Genomic DNA, 17,665 nt, shown 5'->3' on the forward strand with positions numbered 1-17,665 from the left:
AGACAAGGAAGAATGGATGGAAGCTGATCAAGGAGAGATTCCTAAAGGACTGCAGATTAAAAGATATGAATGACAGTTGCAGGAATTGACTAATCTAGAGAAAAGAAGGAGATGGGGAGGGGGGACATGATAGGAGCATTGCATTATTTCAAGGGCTGCCACAAAGAGGGGGTTAAGCTATTTTCCAAAGCACCTGAAGGCAGGACAAGAAACAATGGTTGGAAACTAACCAAAGAGAGAAGCAACCTGGAATTAAGGAGAAACCTCTTATTACTTGCTTCACAGAAGGAGTAAACCATGGTTTACCCAGCATGCTATATAAACCTGGTTAAGGCCAAACCTGGAATACTGCAACTGCAACCAATTTTACTCCAAAAAAGATGCTGAGACTTTGGAAAAAGGTCAGAGAAGAGCAACTAAGATGATCAAAGGCCTGGAGACTAAATCATAGGAAGAATGGCTGCAGGATTTGGGTTTGGCTAGAGAATAATGGATTATTTTGTTATCTTTTAAATATATTGCTTGGGCTGGGGTTTGCTTTTGGTTTTTGTTTAGTTTTGGTAACATTATAATCTTTCTATATTTAGAATAGAATATAATAACAGTTGGAAGGGACCTTGGAGGTCTTCTAGTCCAACCCCCTGCTTAGGCAGGAAACCCTACACAACTTCAGACAAATGGTTATCCAATCCCTTCTTTAAAACTTCCAATGTTGGAGCATTCACAACTTCTGGAGGCAAGCTGTTCCACTGGTTACTTGTCCTTACTCTTAGGAAGTTTCTCCTTAATTCCAGGTTGCTTCTCTCCTTGATTAGTTTCCACCCATTGCTTCTTGTTCTACCCTCAGGTGCCTTGGAGAATAGTTTGACTCCCTCTTCTTTGTAGCAGCCCCTGAGATATTGGAAGACTGCTATCATGTCTCCCCTAGTCCTTCTTTTCATTAAACTAAACATACCCAGTTCCTGCAACTGTTCGTCATATGTTTTAGCCTCCAGTCCCCTAATCATCTTTGTTGCTGTTCTCTGCACTCTTTCCAGAGTCTCCATATCTTTTTTACATCGTGGTGATCAAAACTGGATGCAGGATTCCAAGTGTGGCCTTACCAAGGCATTGTAAAGTGGTATTAACGCTTCATGTGATCATTTCTTTGGGTTGATAACGAAATCAATGAAAATTGATAATAGAAAGGTAGGATACAAATGTTTAAGGAAGCACAATTGTGTCCCATCAAATTGACTATTGTGTGAGAACAAACAGGACCACAGCTTTCTCCCTTCCTTCCTTGCTCCCCTGTAAATGATTCTCAAAGCTAGACTTCCATGGATGCTGGATGCTCCATTTAGTAATAAATCCGGATTAGTCTGTTGTCCATGACCTTTCCAATTATTTCTCTCCAGCCAAGCCAATGGTTCTTTTGGCTGAACCCCTTGGCTTCAAATTCCATCAATTAAATTCATACTTTAAAAATAATATAGAAAGATACAGGAAGGAAAAAATAAATACTTTTATTCCCCATCATGTGAGCTGGCACAGCGCCATTATTCATGTGTTCAAAGTTACAACAGCACCCCAAAAATGTCTTATGGCCAATTTTCACACTTACGACCGTTGCAGTATGACCGCAGGTCACGTGATCAAAAATTCATCCGCTTGGCCGCTGACTCATATTTATGACGGTTGCAGAGTCCCGGGGTCATGCGATCCCCTTTTGTGACTGTCTGACATGCAAAATCAATGGGGAAGCCAGACTCACTTAATGGCCGTGTGAATAATTTACGAAGTGCAGTGATTCACTTAGCAAGAAAGGTCGTAAAATGGAGCAAAATGCACTTAGCTTTCTCGCTTAGCAACAGAAACTTTGGGCTCAATTGTTGTTGTAGGTCGAGGATTATCTATATTTAAAACTGCCTTCCTGAACAGTGATACGATATGCCTCTGTGAACCTGTACATGACTATCCCAAATTCTTAGCAATAGTCACATTGGCTGGTTTACTTCTTACACTAAATCACATTGATCATAGTTACCAATTGACAAATTCAGAATTTGCTATAGTCACACTCTAAATCATAGTTACCTAGTCAACTAAATCATGGCTACTTGTTAGTCTTTGCCTCTGATGTGTGAATCAAGCCATTCTAGATTGTAACCTGTGGCTTTTTAAAAAAAAAATCCTATTTATTGAGTAAATCCCAAATGGCTGCATGTTCAATCCAAACAAACCACATTATAATGTATTAAAAATGGTGCAGTGCAGAGCAGATGAGTCTGGTAGGTACAATGGTAAAATGCTGGGGTTTTTATTGTGAACTGGGATAATAAAATATAATATGCATTGTACTATCATTCGACAAGAGTAAAGAAAATAAACAATTCAGCAACTCAAACAATTCTTATTAACCTAGATCCGGTGACGAGGAACAGAAAGATACCATGTATATATGCTTTGGGAGATGTGAACATAAATATATTTAAAAACCTAGAATTATGTGCTCCCACCTTTTATGCGTTTTAATTTGGCTTGAATTTGCATTTGTGAATTTATTTCTACCCTGCATTATGTTTACTCCAGAAGTGAATTTCGTTAAAAAGCACTGTACGTGTGTATTATCTATGCCAACCACTCGGTCAGCAGTTCACCTGACTTGCCACCTACCTTTGCGTTAGGAAGTGCATCTGGTTTTTTAAAAACACAGTCAGCAGTTTGCCCAACCAAAAGTCTCCCTTCTGGCTTAATCAGAAGAGACAAGAATTTGCACCTGGCAATAGTCCAACTTTGCTAGGGCCCAATCCCGATTGTTCCGTCAGTGTGTGGCATCCCTGTTCCTGCTGGAGGAAGAAAGGATGAATGGAGGAAGAAAGATGAATGGGAGCTATAGGTACCTAGGAGAAGCCATGATGACATCATAGGTGTATTGACGTAGTCCTGCAAATTGCACAGATGACATCACCACCATGTGGTCATAACAGGCATGACACTCGTTGCCCTCCTTTGCTTATCCTGTATACCAGGGGTCCCCAACCTCGGGCTGCAGCCCACTACTATGCTATGGCCTACTCAGAAGTGGATAGCGCGAGTGACTGGCTGGAGCATGTGTGCACACAGCTCAACTGGCGCAAGTGGCGGGCATTTGCATCTGCGCACCATGTACGCCCGCCCGCTACTCACCCAAGGGCTGCTTGTGCGCAGGCACGTTCAAGTAGTCCAGTTCCCCTCTTCCCGCTCAGCCAGGCCACCAAGCCGCAAAGGTTGGTCCCCGCTGCTTGTAGACATCATGTTCTTCTAAAATGGCTGCCTGTCCATGATTGCGTTCCTCCCAGACAAAACCCTGAGTTCATATATTGCACTAACCCCGGGATGGCGAACCTATGGCACGCATGCCACAGGTGGCACACGGAGCCATTTGTCAGGGCACGCGAGGCGTTGCCGTCAGCTGGCCAGCTAAGTTCAGCTTTTTTTCGAGCCATTTTTCGCCCTCCCCAAGCTCCAGAGGCTTTATAGGAACCTGGGGAGGGCGAAAAGAACCTCCCCCGCCTCCCACCCCGGAGGGAAAGCTCCTGAAGCCACCGGAGCACAAAAAACTGGGAGCGGTCACACATTGCATTATGGGTATGGCACGCCCATGCATGACCCCCCTGCACTCGCCCCCCCCCCCTTATGGCAGGCAAGTCGAAAAAGGTTTGCCATCGCTGCACTAACCCTTGAGTTGTATTTCCAAGGTTTACACAATGCCCTAATCCAGTGATGGCAAATGTTTCCGGCAGCAAGTGCCCAAACTGGAACGAAGGTACATGTATGGGTGCCGGAGTGCCAGAAAGCTGAAGACCAGCTGGCCGCTGTGCACATGCCTGTTTTTTGGCCATTTTTCTGGCTGTTTTGGGGCCGAAAAACACCCCCCAAATGGTCTGCTTTTTAGGTGTTTTGAAGGGCATTTTCAGATGATTTTTGGGCTGTTTTCAGGCTGTTTTGGGGGCCTTTTCAAGGCTGTTGTTGGGTGTTTTGGGGGCCATTTTTCGGGGTGTTTTTGGGGTGGTAAACGGCCCCAAAATGGCCTGCTTTTTATGCCTTTTGGGGGCATTTTCAGGCTATTTTCAGGCTGTTTTTTGGGGCTTTTCAAGGGTGTTTTTGGCTGTTTTTCCAGCTGTTTTTCAGGCAGTTTTTGGTCCAGAAAACAGCCCCAAAATGGCCTGCTTTTGGGTATTTTGGGGGGCATTTTCAGGCTATTTTATGCACTGTTTTCAGGCCTTTTTGAGGCTGTTTTTGGCTGTTTTTCAGGCCATTTTCTGTCTCCAGCTGGCCAACACATCGGAAACCAGAAGAGCAACTTGCGATGGCACGCATGCCCAGAGAGAGGATTCTGCGTGCCACCTCTGGCATGCGTGCCACAGGTTCGCCATCACGGCCCTAACCTGTAAAACAGACACACATACATGCACAGAAGTACTCAAGTGTTTCCAAGAAGCAACACTCCAATCTTGACTTCTGATCATTGGTTTCCTTTTGGAGAAACAAGTTGCGGTCACACTTTGGGCGATAAAAGCATGGGAGATCCTTCCGGAGTTAACGATGTCCGTCTTCTTGTGACGTGAAGGTAAAGCCCTTAAGCACAACCACAGGATGGTTGTTGGTCACGAAGGACCTGCAGAACTCACGTCTTTTCCGTCCGTTAAAGTAGGCTTCTAACCATGATTGCATTCCTACCAGACAATAAGTCGGAGTTTCATGCATGGCATTAAAACATGGTTTGCTTTGCCAAGGCTTCCTGATTTAAATGGGTTGGATTTCCATAATGCCGTAAGCTGTAAAACACTTCCATTCTTGACTTCCCTTCACTGATTTCATTTCGGGAGAAACAAGCTGGCATTATAACCTCGTGCCGTGTCCAGTGGTGAAATCCAAATATGGTTGCCACAGATTCTGTGGCATGGCTTGGTGTGGTGGTGGGTTATGAGACTGGGTGGGCATGCCCAACTTTTTTTCACTTTTTAAAGCATTTTTTTCTTGCTGGTTCAGGTGAATAGGTAGGGGGGAAAATGCTTTAAAAAGTGGGGGCGGGGAAGCTTCCCACCATCGCATGGCTCACAGCTACCGTATTTTTCGGATTATAAGACGTGGCAAGATTTGAAGAGGCAATTTTTTTAAAAAAAGTTTTTGCACTCTGCAAACCTCCCCAAAATGGCTCGTTTTTCACAAAAACGGGGCCGTTTTTTTTTTGTCAAAATAAAGGGCATGCATAGCCTTTAGGAGGCTTATAGTGTGCTTTTGGGGGGGGGGCAAAAACGAGCAAAAAGCAGCCTGTTTTTCACTCATTTTTGCCCTCCCCAGCCCTCAGGAGCACTTTATAAGCTTCCTAAAGGCTATGCATTGCCATTTTTGCAAAGGGGGCGGGGTTTCAGGAGGCCAAAAGTGCTGTATTCAGTGTATAAGACGCATCCAGATTTTCACCCTCTTTTTTTGAGGGGGAAAGATGCATCTTATACTCCCAAAAATACAGTAAACGTCATGGAACCTCTTTTTTCCACTTTTTAAAGCTTTTTTTTTTACTACCTGTTCCGGCGAACCTTAGCATTTTTGGCTACCGGTGAGAACCGGTAGCGTTTCACCCCTGGCCGTGTCATAAATAAACAACCGCGGGCGAACCTAGTAGAAGAAGCTGAGTTGTCAATGGTCCCTCTTCTCGTGACCCGAAGGTAAAAACCCGTACGCGCAATCACAAGATGGCGGTGGGTTGCCACGGGCTGCGTTCTTTGGACGTCTTCAGGGTGTAACTTTCCAACCTGGGGCAGCTTGACAGGAAAGCCTCCACCACCGCGTGGCTGACCACGCAGAAACAGTGGACCTCTTTCAAGCGGGCGCATTTTCGGGCCAAATCGACGAGCGAGGCATCGAGTTCATCCGAGGAGGTGGTGCGAAGGACGAGCTTCTCCAAAGTGCCGCTGTAGTTGAGGGTGGCGAAGCGGATCTGATACACCATGTAGGCAAAAGTGTTCAGCTGCAACTCCGTCACCGGGATGTTGGGCTTCAAGATCCGTGGGATCTTCCATTGGGGGACCGTGTGGTCCAGTTCCAGCTGGACATAGAGCTGGGGGTATTTCTCACGCACCAAAGCCCACAGCTCCTCCGAAATCACAGGAATGTATTTGTCCAGCCGCTCGCAGAAAATATCCAGGCACTTGAAAGTCGGCCGGCTGAGGGTCACCAGTTCCTTAAAGACCTCCTCGGAGAGGCTGGCATAATAGACCCCCAAGGTGGACAATCGGGGGCAAGCCTTCAGCAGCTCAATGATGGTCTCCGGAGTGACGTTGCAAACTAAAGTGCGATTGTTCAGGTACAAGGTGTGCAGATTCGGGCAGCTGGAGGCCACGAGCTGGACGATCCCATCGTCCAGGGTGAAAGGCATGGCCCGAAAATCGATGCGCCGCAGGTCGATTCGGTTCTGGCTCTGACAGATGCCCCTGATGCTCTGCAGGATGTCTTGGCCGGAATAGAAAAAAGGGTTTTCTCCCGTGCATTCGATGGACAAGGCCTGCAGCTTGTGGTTCTGCTTGGCCAGAAGGTCCAGGATCTGGCAGACCTTCTGACACATCCCTTCCTTGGACTGGTCGAAAGCCACCTTGAGGTGCCTGATGTGGCGTAGAGACTGGTGCAAATCCTGCAGAGCGTCTTCATCTTTCACCACACACCTGGGGAACAGATGGGAGGGTAGGAATGAAAAAAAAACTATCATGGGAGCAGTGTTGGAATTGCAGCAAATGAAAACATCATAATTCATCCAGCCTCCCTCTCTCTCGCCCCCTCTTTCTTTCTCAAAACATCTACTTGTCTGTCTGTCTGTCTATTTATCTTGGGAATCCTCCAAACATCTCATCCATCCATCCATCCACCCACCCAGCCACCCATCCATCTATCATCTATCTATCTATCTATCTATCTATCTATCTATCTATCTATCTATCTATCTATCTATCTATCTATCTATCTATCTATCTATCATCTATCTATCATCTTTCTTTCTTTCTTTCTTTCTTTCTTTCTTTCTTTCTTTCTTTCTTTCTTTCATCTATCATATTATCTATCATGGGAATCCTCAAAATATTTCTCTCTCTCTTCTCAAAACATCTCTATTATCTGTCTATCTGTCCGTCTGTTCATCCACCCATCCATCCATCTCTCTCTCTATATATATACATCTATATATCTCTATATATCTCTATCTATATATCATCTATCTCTATCTATATATCATAGGAATCCTCAAAACATTTCTCTCTCTCTTTCTCCTCAAAACATCTTCATCATCTCTGTCCATCCATCCGTCTATCCATCCATTCATCCATCCATCATGGGAATCCTCAAAACATTTTTCTCTCTTTCTTTCTCCTCAAAAAATCTCTATCCGTCCATCAATATCTCTCTCTCTCTCTCTCTCTCTCTCTCTCTCTCTCTCTCTCTATCTATCTATCTATCTATCTATATCTATCATCTATCTATCTATCTATCTATCTATCTATATCTATCTATCTATCTATCATATATCAATCTCTATCTATCTATCTATCCATCCATCTATCCTATCAATCTGTATCTATGTCTGTCTGTCTGTCCATCTATCATCTATCTATATCTATCTATCTATCATCTATCTATCTATCTATCATCTATCTATCTATCTATCTATCTATCTATCTATCTATCTATCTATCATCTATCAATCTGTATCTATCTATCTCTATCTATCTATCTATCTATCTATCTATCTATCTATCATCTATCAATCTGTATCTATCTATCTATCTATCTATCTATCTATCTATCTATCTATCTATCTATCTATCATCTATCTAAGAAGATGCAATAGCACTGGACCTCTTCAGATCAAGCATTGATTTTAAAAAGTTTCTTCATTTTGTTAAGCTCTCTAGAACAATAATAAAGAATCTTTAAAAAATTACAAGAGAGGGTTTTATTTTTGGGGAAACATGGTATAATCTAGCTCTTAGGGAATCCAAGCTGCTATTTATCGCTTAGTGCACAGTATGAACCTTGCCACCGACCCACCTATCTATCATCACTTAATCCCTTTCCTTAGTACCTGTTCTAGAAAAATATGTATCGATGTCAGCAGATCAGACCAGGAATCAGACCCAGAGGTTGGCCAACACCCATCAATCGTCATCCTTACCAGGTTGCTTCCTGTTTCAAAGTCCATCAGAAACTGGTCCGGTAGGTTTGGAGTTGGTGCGCTGTACCAAACAGACCAAACCTGTGGCCTGAGAGGCCTGGCTACAGCTAGTGACCAAGCAGAAGAAGCTTCATGCCTCCCTGAAACCCATTTTCTCCTTAATCAAGAGGTTATGGAATAAGACACAACTGGCAAGGTTCATACTGTGCACTAAGCCATAAATAGCAGCTTGGATCCCCTAAGAGCTAAATTATATCGTGTTTCCCCGAAAATAAAAACCTCTCTTGTAATTTTTAAAGACTGCTTTATTATTGTTCTAGACAGCTTAACAAAATGAAGAAGCTTTTTAAAATCAATGCTTGATCTGAAGAGGCCCAGTGCTATTGCATCTTCTTTTAAATAGCAGAGAATAACTATACTTCCAGAAAGCACATCAATTTTAACAGCATCTGTACAAGTATAGTCTGAAATGTAACACTACAAACAGTGTATATTGTCTGTACTGTTTGCTGTTTGTTGCAAGGAGGCAAATTGCTGGGAGGCAGAGGCAGATTTTTTCTCTCCTTCTAATCAGGCTAAACTGAAACAGGCTGTTTGCTGCAAGGAGGTAAGTCAATAACTATAAATGCCTATAGACTGTTCAAATGATTAGACTTATTTTTTAAAGACTGCTTTGCTATTGTTCTAGACAGCTTAACAAAATGAATAAGCTTCTTAAAATAAATGCTTGATCTGAAGAGGCCCATTGCTATTGCATCTTCTTTTAAACAGCAGAGAACAACTATACCTCCAGAAAGCACATCAATTTTAACAGCATCTGTACAAGTATAGTCTGAAGTGTAACACTGCAAACAGTGTATATGGTCTGTACTGTTTGCTGTTTGTTGCAAGGAGGCAAATTGCTGGGAGGCAGAGGAAGATTTTTTCTCCCTGTTTTCCTCCCTAAAAGCTAAGGTGCCTCTTATACTTCGGAGCATCTTATACTATGAAAAATACGGTAAGTCACCATAGCACAGTTTAGAGTGCAGCCTAATCCTTAGTGCAAACACCTTTTGTGAGTATAAAGTCCTTCTGCACCACACCTCTCCTCCTCTTCCTCCTCTTTCGCCTATTAAGCCACTTCAACTCCATGACCCACCTTACTCCCATTCTTACCTGACTTCTGTGTAACTCCAGACACAGCCGGCTGAAACCGCTGCAGCCCACTTCTTGCAGACCTGAAAAACTGCGTGTCTGTCTTGCAGGGACAAGTAGCAAAAGATGTGTGAGAGAATTTCCTCTGGGATGTAGTTCCAGGCATCTCCAACTGTCTCCGGCATCCTTCGGAGACTCTGCTCAAGAGGGTTTCCTTCTTCGCTGAAAGAAAACACGCACTAAAGTAAGACCACGCCTAGAATTCTGCATCCAGTTTTGGTCCCCCCACTATAAAAAAGATGTTGAGACTGTAGAAAGAGTGCAGAGAAGAGCAACCAGGATGATTAGGGAGCTGGAGGCTAAGACATACGATGAACGGTTGCAGGAATTGGGCCTGGTTAGTCTAGGGAAGGACCAAGGGAGACAGAATAACAGTCTTCCAATATCCTTCACCTGTTCTTCATCTATTTTAGTCTCCAGGCCTTTAATCATATTAGTTGCTCTTCTCTACACTTTTTCCTAAGTCTTGACATCTACATTTACTTATAAAAATCTACGTTACATTTATTTTAAAAAATATTGATGTTTATTCCATCTTTATTACTGTACAAGTAACTCAAGATGGGGGAAACACACACACACAGTACTCCTCCCTCCTATTTTCTCCATCACAACAACCCTGTGAGGCAATTGGGCCGAGAGTGACTGGCCCAAGATCACCCAGCTGGCTTTCATGCCTAATGTGGGACTAGAACTCACCTTCTCCCACTTTCTAATATGATGTATATAACATACGATGGACGGTTGCAGGAATTGGGCCTGGCTAGTCTAGTGAAGAGAAGGACCAGGGGAGGCAGGATAGCACCTTCCAATACTTGAGGGGCTGCCAGAGAGAGGAGGGGGTCAAACTACCGTGTTTCCCCAAAAATAAGACAGGGTCTTATTATATTTTGACCCCAGAAATAAGTACTTGGCCTTATTATCCAGGGAGGTCTTATTTTTGGGGAAACAGGGTATTTTCCAAATTACCTGAAGGTCAGAAAAGGAACAATGGATGGAAACTGATCAAGGAGAGATTCAACCTAGAAATAAGGAGAAATTTTCTGATAGTGAGAGCAATCAACTCATGGAACAGAAGTTGCCTTCGGAAGTTGTGGGAGCTTCATCACTGGAAGCTTTCAAGAAGAGATTGGACATCAATTAGCCAGAAATGGTGTAAGGTCTCCAGCTTGGGCAGGCAGTTGGACTAGATGACCTCCAAGGTCCCTTCCAACTCTGTTAACCTATTAATCTGATACTAAGATATGGCTGGACATCTTCTTCCCTCATGGCCTCTTTTTTCGGCATCTCCCCATCTTAAAAGCTGTCAGAAAGTGATGGCGCAGTTTTACAAAGGGTGAGGAGAAATATAAAAAGAAAAAACCGACAGCTGCTTTAGGTTGTGATTTATATATATATATATATATATATATATATATATATATATATATATATATATATATATATATATATATATACATACATACATACATACATACATACATACATACATACATACATACATACATACATATATATATATATATATATATAATTTATATAGCCTATTATTATTATTTTAAATATAAATGTATCTCAATCAAAAAATGGATTTTAAAAATAAGCTGTGGACACAAAGAGGCTACAGGTAATCCTCACCTTGCGACCCAAAATTTCTGTTGCCAAGTGAGACTGTTGTGAAGTGAATTTTGCCCATTGACTGAACTTTTCTCCTGCCCTTCGTTAAATGAATCACTGCAGTTAGTAAGCTAGTAACACAGTTTGTTAAGTAAATCTGGCTTCCCCGTTGATTTTGCACGTCAGAAGGGGATCACACGATCCTGGGAAATGGCGACCGTCATAAATATGAATCGGTTGCCAAGCGTCTGAATTTTGACCACCTGACCATGGGGATTTTACACCGGTCGTAAGTGTGAAAAACATTCATAAGGCACTTTTTTTTAGTGCGATCGTAGCTTTGAACCGTCGCTATATGAATTGTCGCAAGTTGAGGACTAGCTGTACTTCTGTGCCCCTATTGCATGTATTTGTGTACACGCAACATACACAGCCTCACTCAGCTATGAAAAAGCCTGAATCTAAGGTAAATTCAGCAAAGTATCCACATCGCCTTTGCCCAAGCGGGCATTCTCCAGATTGGCACTGCCAGTTTTAGCATCCCAGCCAATTTTGGGCAAAGCCAGTGGGAGGTTTGGGAAGTCCCAATTGTGGAGATTTCAGCCAGAGCAAAGAAAAGTCCCTTAGATGTTTGTGATGGTTTCACAAGCTTGTTCCTGAATCTGAATTGTAAGCTGTCCAAATTCCCCTTGCGGGGGTGATGGGCAGCATAAAATGTTAATGCAATATAATTTTAAAATCAAACTTTTACCAGAACCAAAGGATGTGATTAAAAAGGGACTGCAACTCTCGGTCCTCACCTCCTAAAAAACATTTTCTGGCTGGGAGTTGAATGCCCAGCACATCTGGGGAAGAATCCAGGTTTAAAAGCAAGGCAAAACAGATCAGGGTGAACTAGAAACACAGAAGTTGTTTATTAGCCCTGGAGAATTTGGAGAAGGAGGAAGGAGAGGAAGAAGGAGAGGAAGAAAAAGAAGAGGAAGAAGGAGAGGAGGAGGAGAAGATGATAAGGTGGAAGGGGAATAGGAGAAGAAGAAAGGAGATACAGAGAGAGAGATACACAGAGACACAGAGAGTGAGAGAGACAGAGAGAGAAGCAGAGACAAACAGAAAGACAGAGAGGCAGAGATAGATACAGACAGAGAGAAAGAGAGAGACAGAGACACACACAGACAGACAGAATCAGAGAGTGATAGAGACACAGAGAGAGACATACACAGAGAGAGGGAGAGACAGAGAGAGGCAAAGATAAACAGAGAGAGGCAGAGAGAGAGGCAGAGAGAGGGAGGGAGAGAGAAAGAGAGAGAATGAGAGACACAGAGAGACAGAGAGAGAGGCAGAGAGACAGAGACAGAGAGGCAAAGATAAACAGATAGACACAGAGAGGGAGGGAGGGAGAGAGAGAGAGAGGGAGAGGCAGAGAGAGAGAGAGAGAGACAGAGAGAGGCAAAGATAAACAGAGAGACACAGAGAGAGAGGTGGAGAGAGAGAGGGAAGGAGGGAGAGAGAGAGGGAGAGACACGGAGAGAGGCAAAGAGAGAGAGACACAGAGAGAGAGAGAGAGGGAGGGAGAGAGAGAGCAGCTGATCCAGAGAGAGAAAGATTCTCTATCTGCCAGTGTTACATCCAGCCACACCAGGAAAGGTAGGCATTTCCATTTTACTCTGAAACCAGATCTCAATGCCAGCAAGGGGCTCTTGCAGGGTGACCTACCAAGAATGCTTTCCCTTCGGAGCAGAGATTCCTCCTCTTTCCCCTCCTGCTTTCTCACCGCAGCGCTGCAAAAAGAGGAGAAAGGCTCATCAGCCTTTAAAAAAAAAAAAAAAAACTTTCCGGAAAGCCTGAATGGATGAAGTCACTTCCTTGGATTTCACACATCCCGTTTTCTTTGTATTTGTAATTCAAGCCCAGCATAGACACCAACCTTTGATTGCCAGGCTCCTTATCTTGGCTCATAAAAAAATGTGTGTCCTGCCCTTGCTAGAAACCATTTCAACATGAAACACGGAACACGGAAGGCAGCTGCTTAAGGGAAACACCCAGATTTTCCTTCCGCAAATAAACGGTTCCGTCTCTCGCATGTACCCTGAGGAGCGACAGGCCTTCTCACCCCCTGCCTTCACACAGCGCGAAGGTCACATTTTGGATTCATTCCTTGGATTCTAATTCAATTTAGAATTTAGAATCCAGTCATTGAAGCTCTCTGGGTAATTGACAAGGCAATGCACCAAATATATAATCCAATTTGAATGCAAACAATGATAATAGAGAGTAGAGAAACTGTCTCGGCTGGCTCAGGGGTTCGAATGCAGTATCGCAGGCTGACTCTGCCCACTGTCAGCAGTTCGATCCTGACCAGCTCAAGGTGGACTCCGCCTTCCATCCTTTCAAGCTGGGTAAATGAGAACTCAGATCATTGGGGGCAAATAGGCTGGCTCTGTAAACTGCTTAGAGAGGGCTGTAAAAGCACTGTAAAGTGATATATAAGTCTAAGTGCTATTGCTATTTTCCTTCCTTCCTTCCTTCCTTCCTTCCTTCCTTCCTTCCTCCCTCCCTCCCTCCATCCATCCATCCATCCATCCATCCATCCATCCATCCATCCATGAATGATGCACAGTGGTTCAAACGCAGTATTGCAGGCTAATTCTGCCGACTGTCAGCAGTTCAGTCCTGACCGTCTCATGGTTGATGCAGCCTTTCATCCTTTGGTCGGTAAAATGAGGACCAAGTTCCCGTGCTACTCCTTTAACAACTGCAGACAGCAAGGGTGCAACCGAAAAATATCATCTTCATTTAAAGACCCCATAATCCCTTGAGGGGTGGAGTCTTGGCAACTGAATGGAGCTAGCAGAGTGTTTTAATGGCCGGATGCCCTTCCTGTTGCCAATGCAGAGTTTTGTTCAGCAGATATATTCTCAGTGTGTGCTGTGCCCCGAGAGAGAAATATCTGCCTCTACCTAGGATCGAACTCCTGATTGTGAGGCGAGAGCTTCACCTTTAGGCCACCACACCAACTGGAAAATATATACCTCCTAAAATACGGTATATATTGGCAGTAGGAAAGAACTCAAGGCTGTCCAGCCTATTATACGAGATGTGGGGAGACCTCGGTTCTCCAAATAATCCACTCCTGTTCCATACAGGACGTTATAATTCCTTTTATGATCCTCTGCAATTATGATGCATCAGTTCCTGTTACACTCCAAAGTTTACGACGGGAGGCAAAAGTAAATTATAACAGATATAAAATGATTGCCGGCACAGAAGTCCTCATAAAAGCAAAAGGTATTTTTGTCAATTTGCTGGGATGGGAAAAGAAAGAACTTTAGACACTCAAAAGGTTTCTTTCTCAAAAGGTGCTCATCTCCATTTCAAAGCCGAAGAGCCAGCGTTGTCCGAAGATGTCTCCGTGGTCATGTGGCCGGCATGATTCAACGCCGAAGGCACACGGAATGCTGTTCCCTTCCCACCAAAGGTGGTCCCTGTTTTTCTACTTGCATTTTTTACATGCTTTCGAACTTGGCAAAAGCTGGAACAAGTAACGGGAGCTCACTCTGTTACGCGGCACTAGGGATTCGAACCGCTGAACTGCCGACCTTTCTGATCGACAAGCTCAGTGTCTTAGCCACTGAGCCACCGCATCCCCTTTCTGTCGAGTACAACTGCACAATTTTGAGTAACTGGATAAAAAAGTCTTTATAGCTTGGCCGGTAAGAGCAAAGTCTAAAACCCTGACTCAAATGTCAGAAAAACCAGCCCAATAAAACCCAAATCAGAGGATGGAAGGAGGTTCTAAAACAGGGGTCTCCCACCTTGGCAGCTTGAAGCCTGGAGAACTTCAACTCCCAGAATTCCCCAGCCAGTTGGCTAGGGAATTCTGGGAGTTGAAGTTCTCCAGGCTTCAAGCTGCCAAGGTGGGAGACCCCTGTTCTAAAACAGCCATGCAACATGTATACCGTATGATTTACTGCCCCCAGTGGCTGATCTGGGTACTGAAGGCTCCCAGGGCAAAATACATGCAAGATACAAACCATTTATTGAATGACTGTTTAAAGTTACAGTGCCACAGAGGGGGAAAAAAGTTTATGACTGTTTTTCACACTTACAACAGTTGCTAGACTGAACACTCCACTATCTGCATCTACAGGATACTCTGGGAATTATTAGGGAGAGGCTGCCCTCACCGTCTTTCTCCCACATGTGATATCTGGGCTTTATGCTACTGGAATAGAGTTCCCCCTCCTGGGGATTTCCACCCATTAACGCCTTCATAACAGGCAAGGAGAAAGGAAGTGCTTACACTTACAATAAAGGTAGTGTTTTTACTCAGAATTTTGGGGGGCTGACAGGTTGTTAATCATTATATCATCATCATGACAATAACTGCCCTCTTCTTCGACTGGCTGGGTAGGCAATAAATAGCCAGTTTAGCCAGCAGTAAATCCTAGATCAGTGCTGGTGAACCTTTTCCCCCTTGCCCCACCCCATAATTTAATGCCCCTCCCTGCACCGCACCCCCTGCGCATGCACGCGTGACCCCCACTACCCCTCCACTGGACCGCGCATGACCACACAACTTTCTTGGAGCCTGGGGAGGGGCGAAAACGGCCCAATACAAAAAAATGGAAGTTCAGGAGTGGTTTTGTTTTTCTCCCTCCGGAAGGCAAATAACGGCTGAAAAGGAAGGCTGAAAATCAGTTGGCCAGCGCACACGTGCGTGCTGCAGCTGACAGAGCAATGCTGCGCATGGCCTCAGAAATGGTTCCCCGTGCCACATGTGAAATGCATGCCAGAGGTTCGCCACCATGGTCCTAGATTCTATAATTACCATATATTATATAGACCCGTGATGGCGAATCTATGGCACACGTGCCTCAGGTGGCACGCAGGGCCATTTGTTAGGGCACGCAAGGCGTTGCCCTGTCAGCTGGCCAGCGCGCATGCACACATTGGCCAGCTGACTTCGGCGTTCATTTTCGGCTGTTTTTCACCCTCCGGAGGGCAAAAAATAACCCAACATGCTAACCAGAGGTTGGGGAATGGACTTCTGTGCGTTGGGCTGTTTTTGCCCTCCAGAGGCTTCAGGAGGCTTCTCTGAAGCCTCCGGAGGGAGAAAAACAGCCCTACGGGCAAGCCGAAAGTCCGTTCCCAAACGTCCAGGTTGTCCATAGGGCCATTTTTTGCCCTCCGGAGGCCTCGTGTGTGTGTGTGTGTGTGAAGCCGCTTCTACCCTCCCCAAGCTCCTAGAAAGCCTCTGGAGCCTGGGGAGGGCAGAAAACGGGTCCACTGTGCCATTGCACACCAAAAGTGGGGGGGGGGAGGGTGAAGGTTGCGAGTGAATGCGTGGGGGTGGGTGTCGCACGTGCATGCGCCTGAGGGGTGTCGCATGCATAGAATTATGGGTGAGGGCACGCCCTCACATGACCCCCCTGCGCTCCCCCCGTTTTGGCACGCAATGGCAAAAATGTTTGCCATCACTGATATAGACCTTATTTATAAAGCTTGCAGTACCCATGTCAACCACCAGGGACAGTATGTCTTATAGGTTCAAAACATTCCACTATTTTGTCCACTGGGGCTGCAATACCCCACCCAGCCATCTGGGGCAGAATGTTCTATCTATACCAGGGATGTCAAACTCAAGGCCCAGGGGTCAGATTCAGGTTGCTTCCTCATCAGGACGGGATGCTGCCTCCTGCCTAGCTTTATTCTGTACCACTGGTTGGCCTCTGTACGACACGGTCTCCTGGCTAAGGGGTTGGCAACTTTAAGCCTGGAGGACTTCAACTCCCAGAATTCCCCAGCGAGCTTTGGAAACTCAAGAAAGCTCAAACTGCCCCAAGAGCTGCTGATTCCGTTCTACAGAGGAATGATTGAGTCTGTCATCTGCACCTCCATAACTGTCTGGTTTGGCTCTGCAACTCAACAAGATGGACACAGACTTCAGAGGATAATTAGACCTGTGGAAAAAACAATGGCTATCACCCTGCCTTCCATTGAGGACCTGGACACTGCACGAGTCAAAAAGAGGGCTGTGAAAATATCTACAGATACCTCGCATCCTGGACATAAATTGTTTCAACTTCTACCCTCAAAATGATGCTATAGGGCACTGCACACCAGAACAACTAGACACAAGGACAGTTTTTTCTCCCCAGGCCATCACTTTCCTAGACAAATAATTTCCTCAACACTGTCAAATTATTTACCAAGACTGTATTACTATTATTCTTCTCTTCCTTCCTAGTATCTATCTCTCCCCATTTATGACTATAACCACGTTGCTCGTATCTTTACAATTTATATTGTTCTATTTGTTTCCTAGTATGATTTGATTGCTTATTGGTAACCCGTGACTATCATTAAGTGTTGTATCTTATGATTCTTGAGGAATATATTCTGTTTTATTTCTCTTTATGTACACTGAGAGTTTATGCACCAAAGACAAATTTCTTCTCTGTCTAATCACACTTGGTCAATAAATAATTCTATATCTCTATATTCTACCTACCTAACAGCAGCAAAAGCCAAGGCCGAATTTCTCGCCATCCTCCCGCCCTGCCTTGCAAGGCGAGCGTTTCCTAATAAGGTATGCAAGAAGGACGTCCCTGACTCTCCTCTGATTGGCCGAGGAATCGCCTAGAAGGAATTTGCCTCCGCCTCCCTTCATCG

The 17,665-nt window shown here is 44.5% G+C and overlaps 1 protein-coding gene and 1 long non-coding RNA gene across 3 annotated transcripts; one reads left to right on the forward strand and one right to left on the reverse strand.

The window, feature by feature from the left end:
* Nucleotides 1-2,283: 2,283 nt before the first annotated feature.
* On the reverse strand, nucleotides 2,284-17,620 carry LOC309397390 (F-box/LRR-repeat protein 8-like). Of its 2 annotated transcripts, XR_014176247.1 has the most exons (5): nucleotides 17,505-17,620; nucleotides 12,707-12,771; nucleotides 9,338-9,538; nucleotides 4,410-6,683; nucleotides 2,284-3,366 (listed from the first exon to the last, which is right to left on the reverse strand). XR_014176247.1 is itself a non-coding variant. In XM_081963384.1 (4 exons), the coding sequence occupies exons 3-4, from the start codon at nucleotides 9,499-9,501 to the stop codon at nucleotides 5,711-5,713; spliced, it is 1,137 nt and encodes a 378-aa protein (XP_081819510.1). In that variant the 5' UTR covers nucleotides 9,502-9,538; nucleotides 12,707-12,771; nucleotides 12,918-13,007; the 3' UTR covers nucleotides 5,279-5,710. The 2 variants fall into 2 exon arrangements, 1 of the variants encoding a protein (XP_081819510.1); XM_081963384.1 differs by lacking the exons at nucleotides 2,284-3,366; nucleotides 17,505-17,620 and adding an exon at nucleotides 12,918-13,007 and having other exon boundaries at nucleotides 5,279-6,683.
* Nucleotides 3,652-5,136, forward strand: LOC309397403. Its single transcript, XR_014176249.1, has 2 exons — nucleotides 3,652-3,983; nucleotides 4,254-5,136. It is a non-coding gene; the product is annotated as an uncharacterized lncRNA (long non-coding RNA).
* Nucleotides 17,621-17,665: the final 45 nt, after the last annotated feature.

The sequence above is a fragment of the Natrix helvetica genome (assembly GCF_964273705.1).
Source record: "Natrix helvetica genome assembly, chromosome: 10".
Classification (NCBI taxonomy): domain Eukaryota; kingdom Metazoa; phylum Chordata; class Lepidosauria; order Squamata; family Natricidae; genus Natrix; species Natrix helvetica.

Bases quoted from the DNA above. Each gene is read 5' to 3' on its own strand.
- LOC309397390 (XM_081963384.1), bottom strand. From the start codon at position 9,501: ATGCCGGAGACAGTTGGAGATGCCTGGAACTACATCCCAGAGGAAATT. The intron at 6,684-9,337 runs GTAAGAATGGGA...TCTGTTCCCCAG, and splicing joins TGGAGTTACACAGAAGTCAG to GTGTGTGGTGAAAGATGAAG.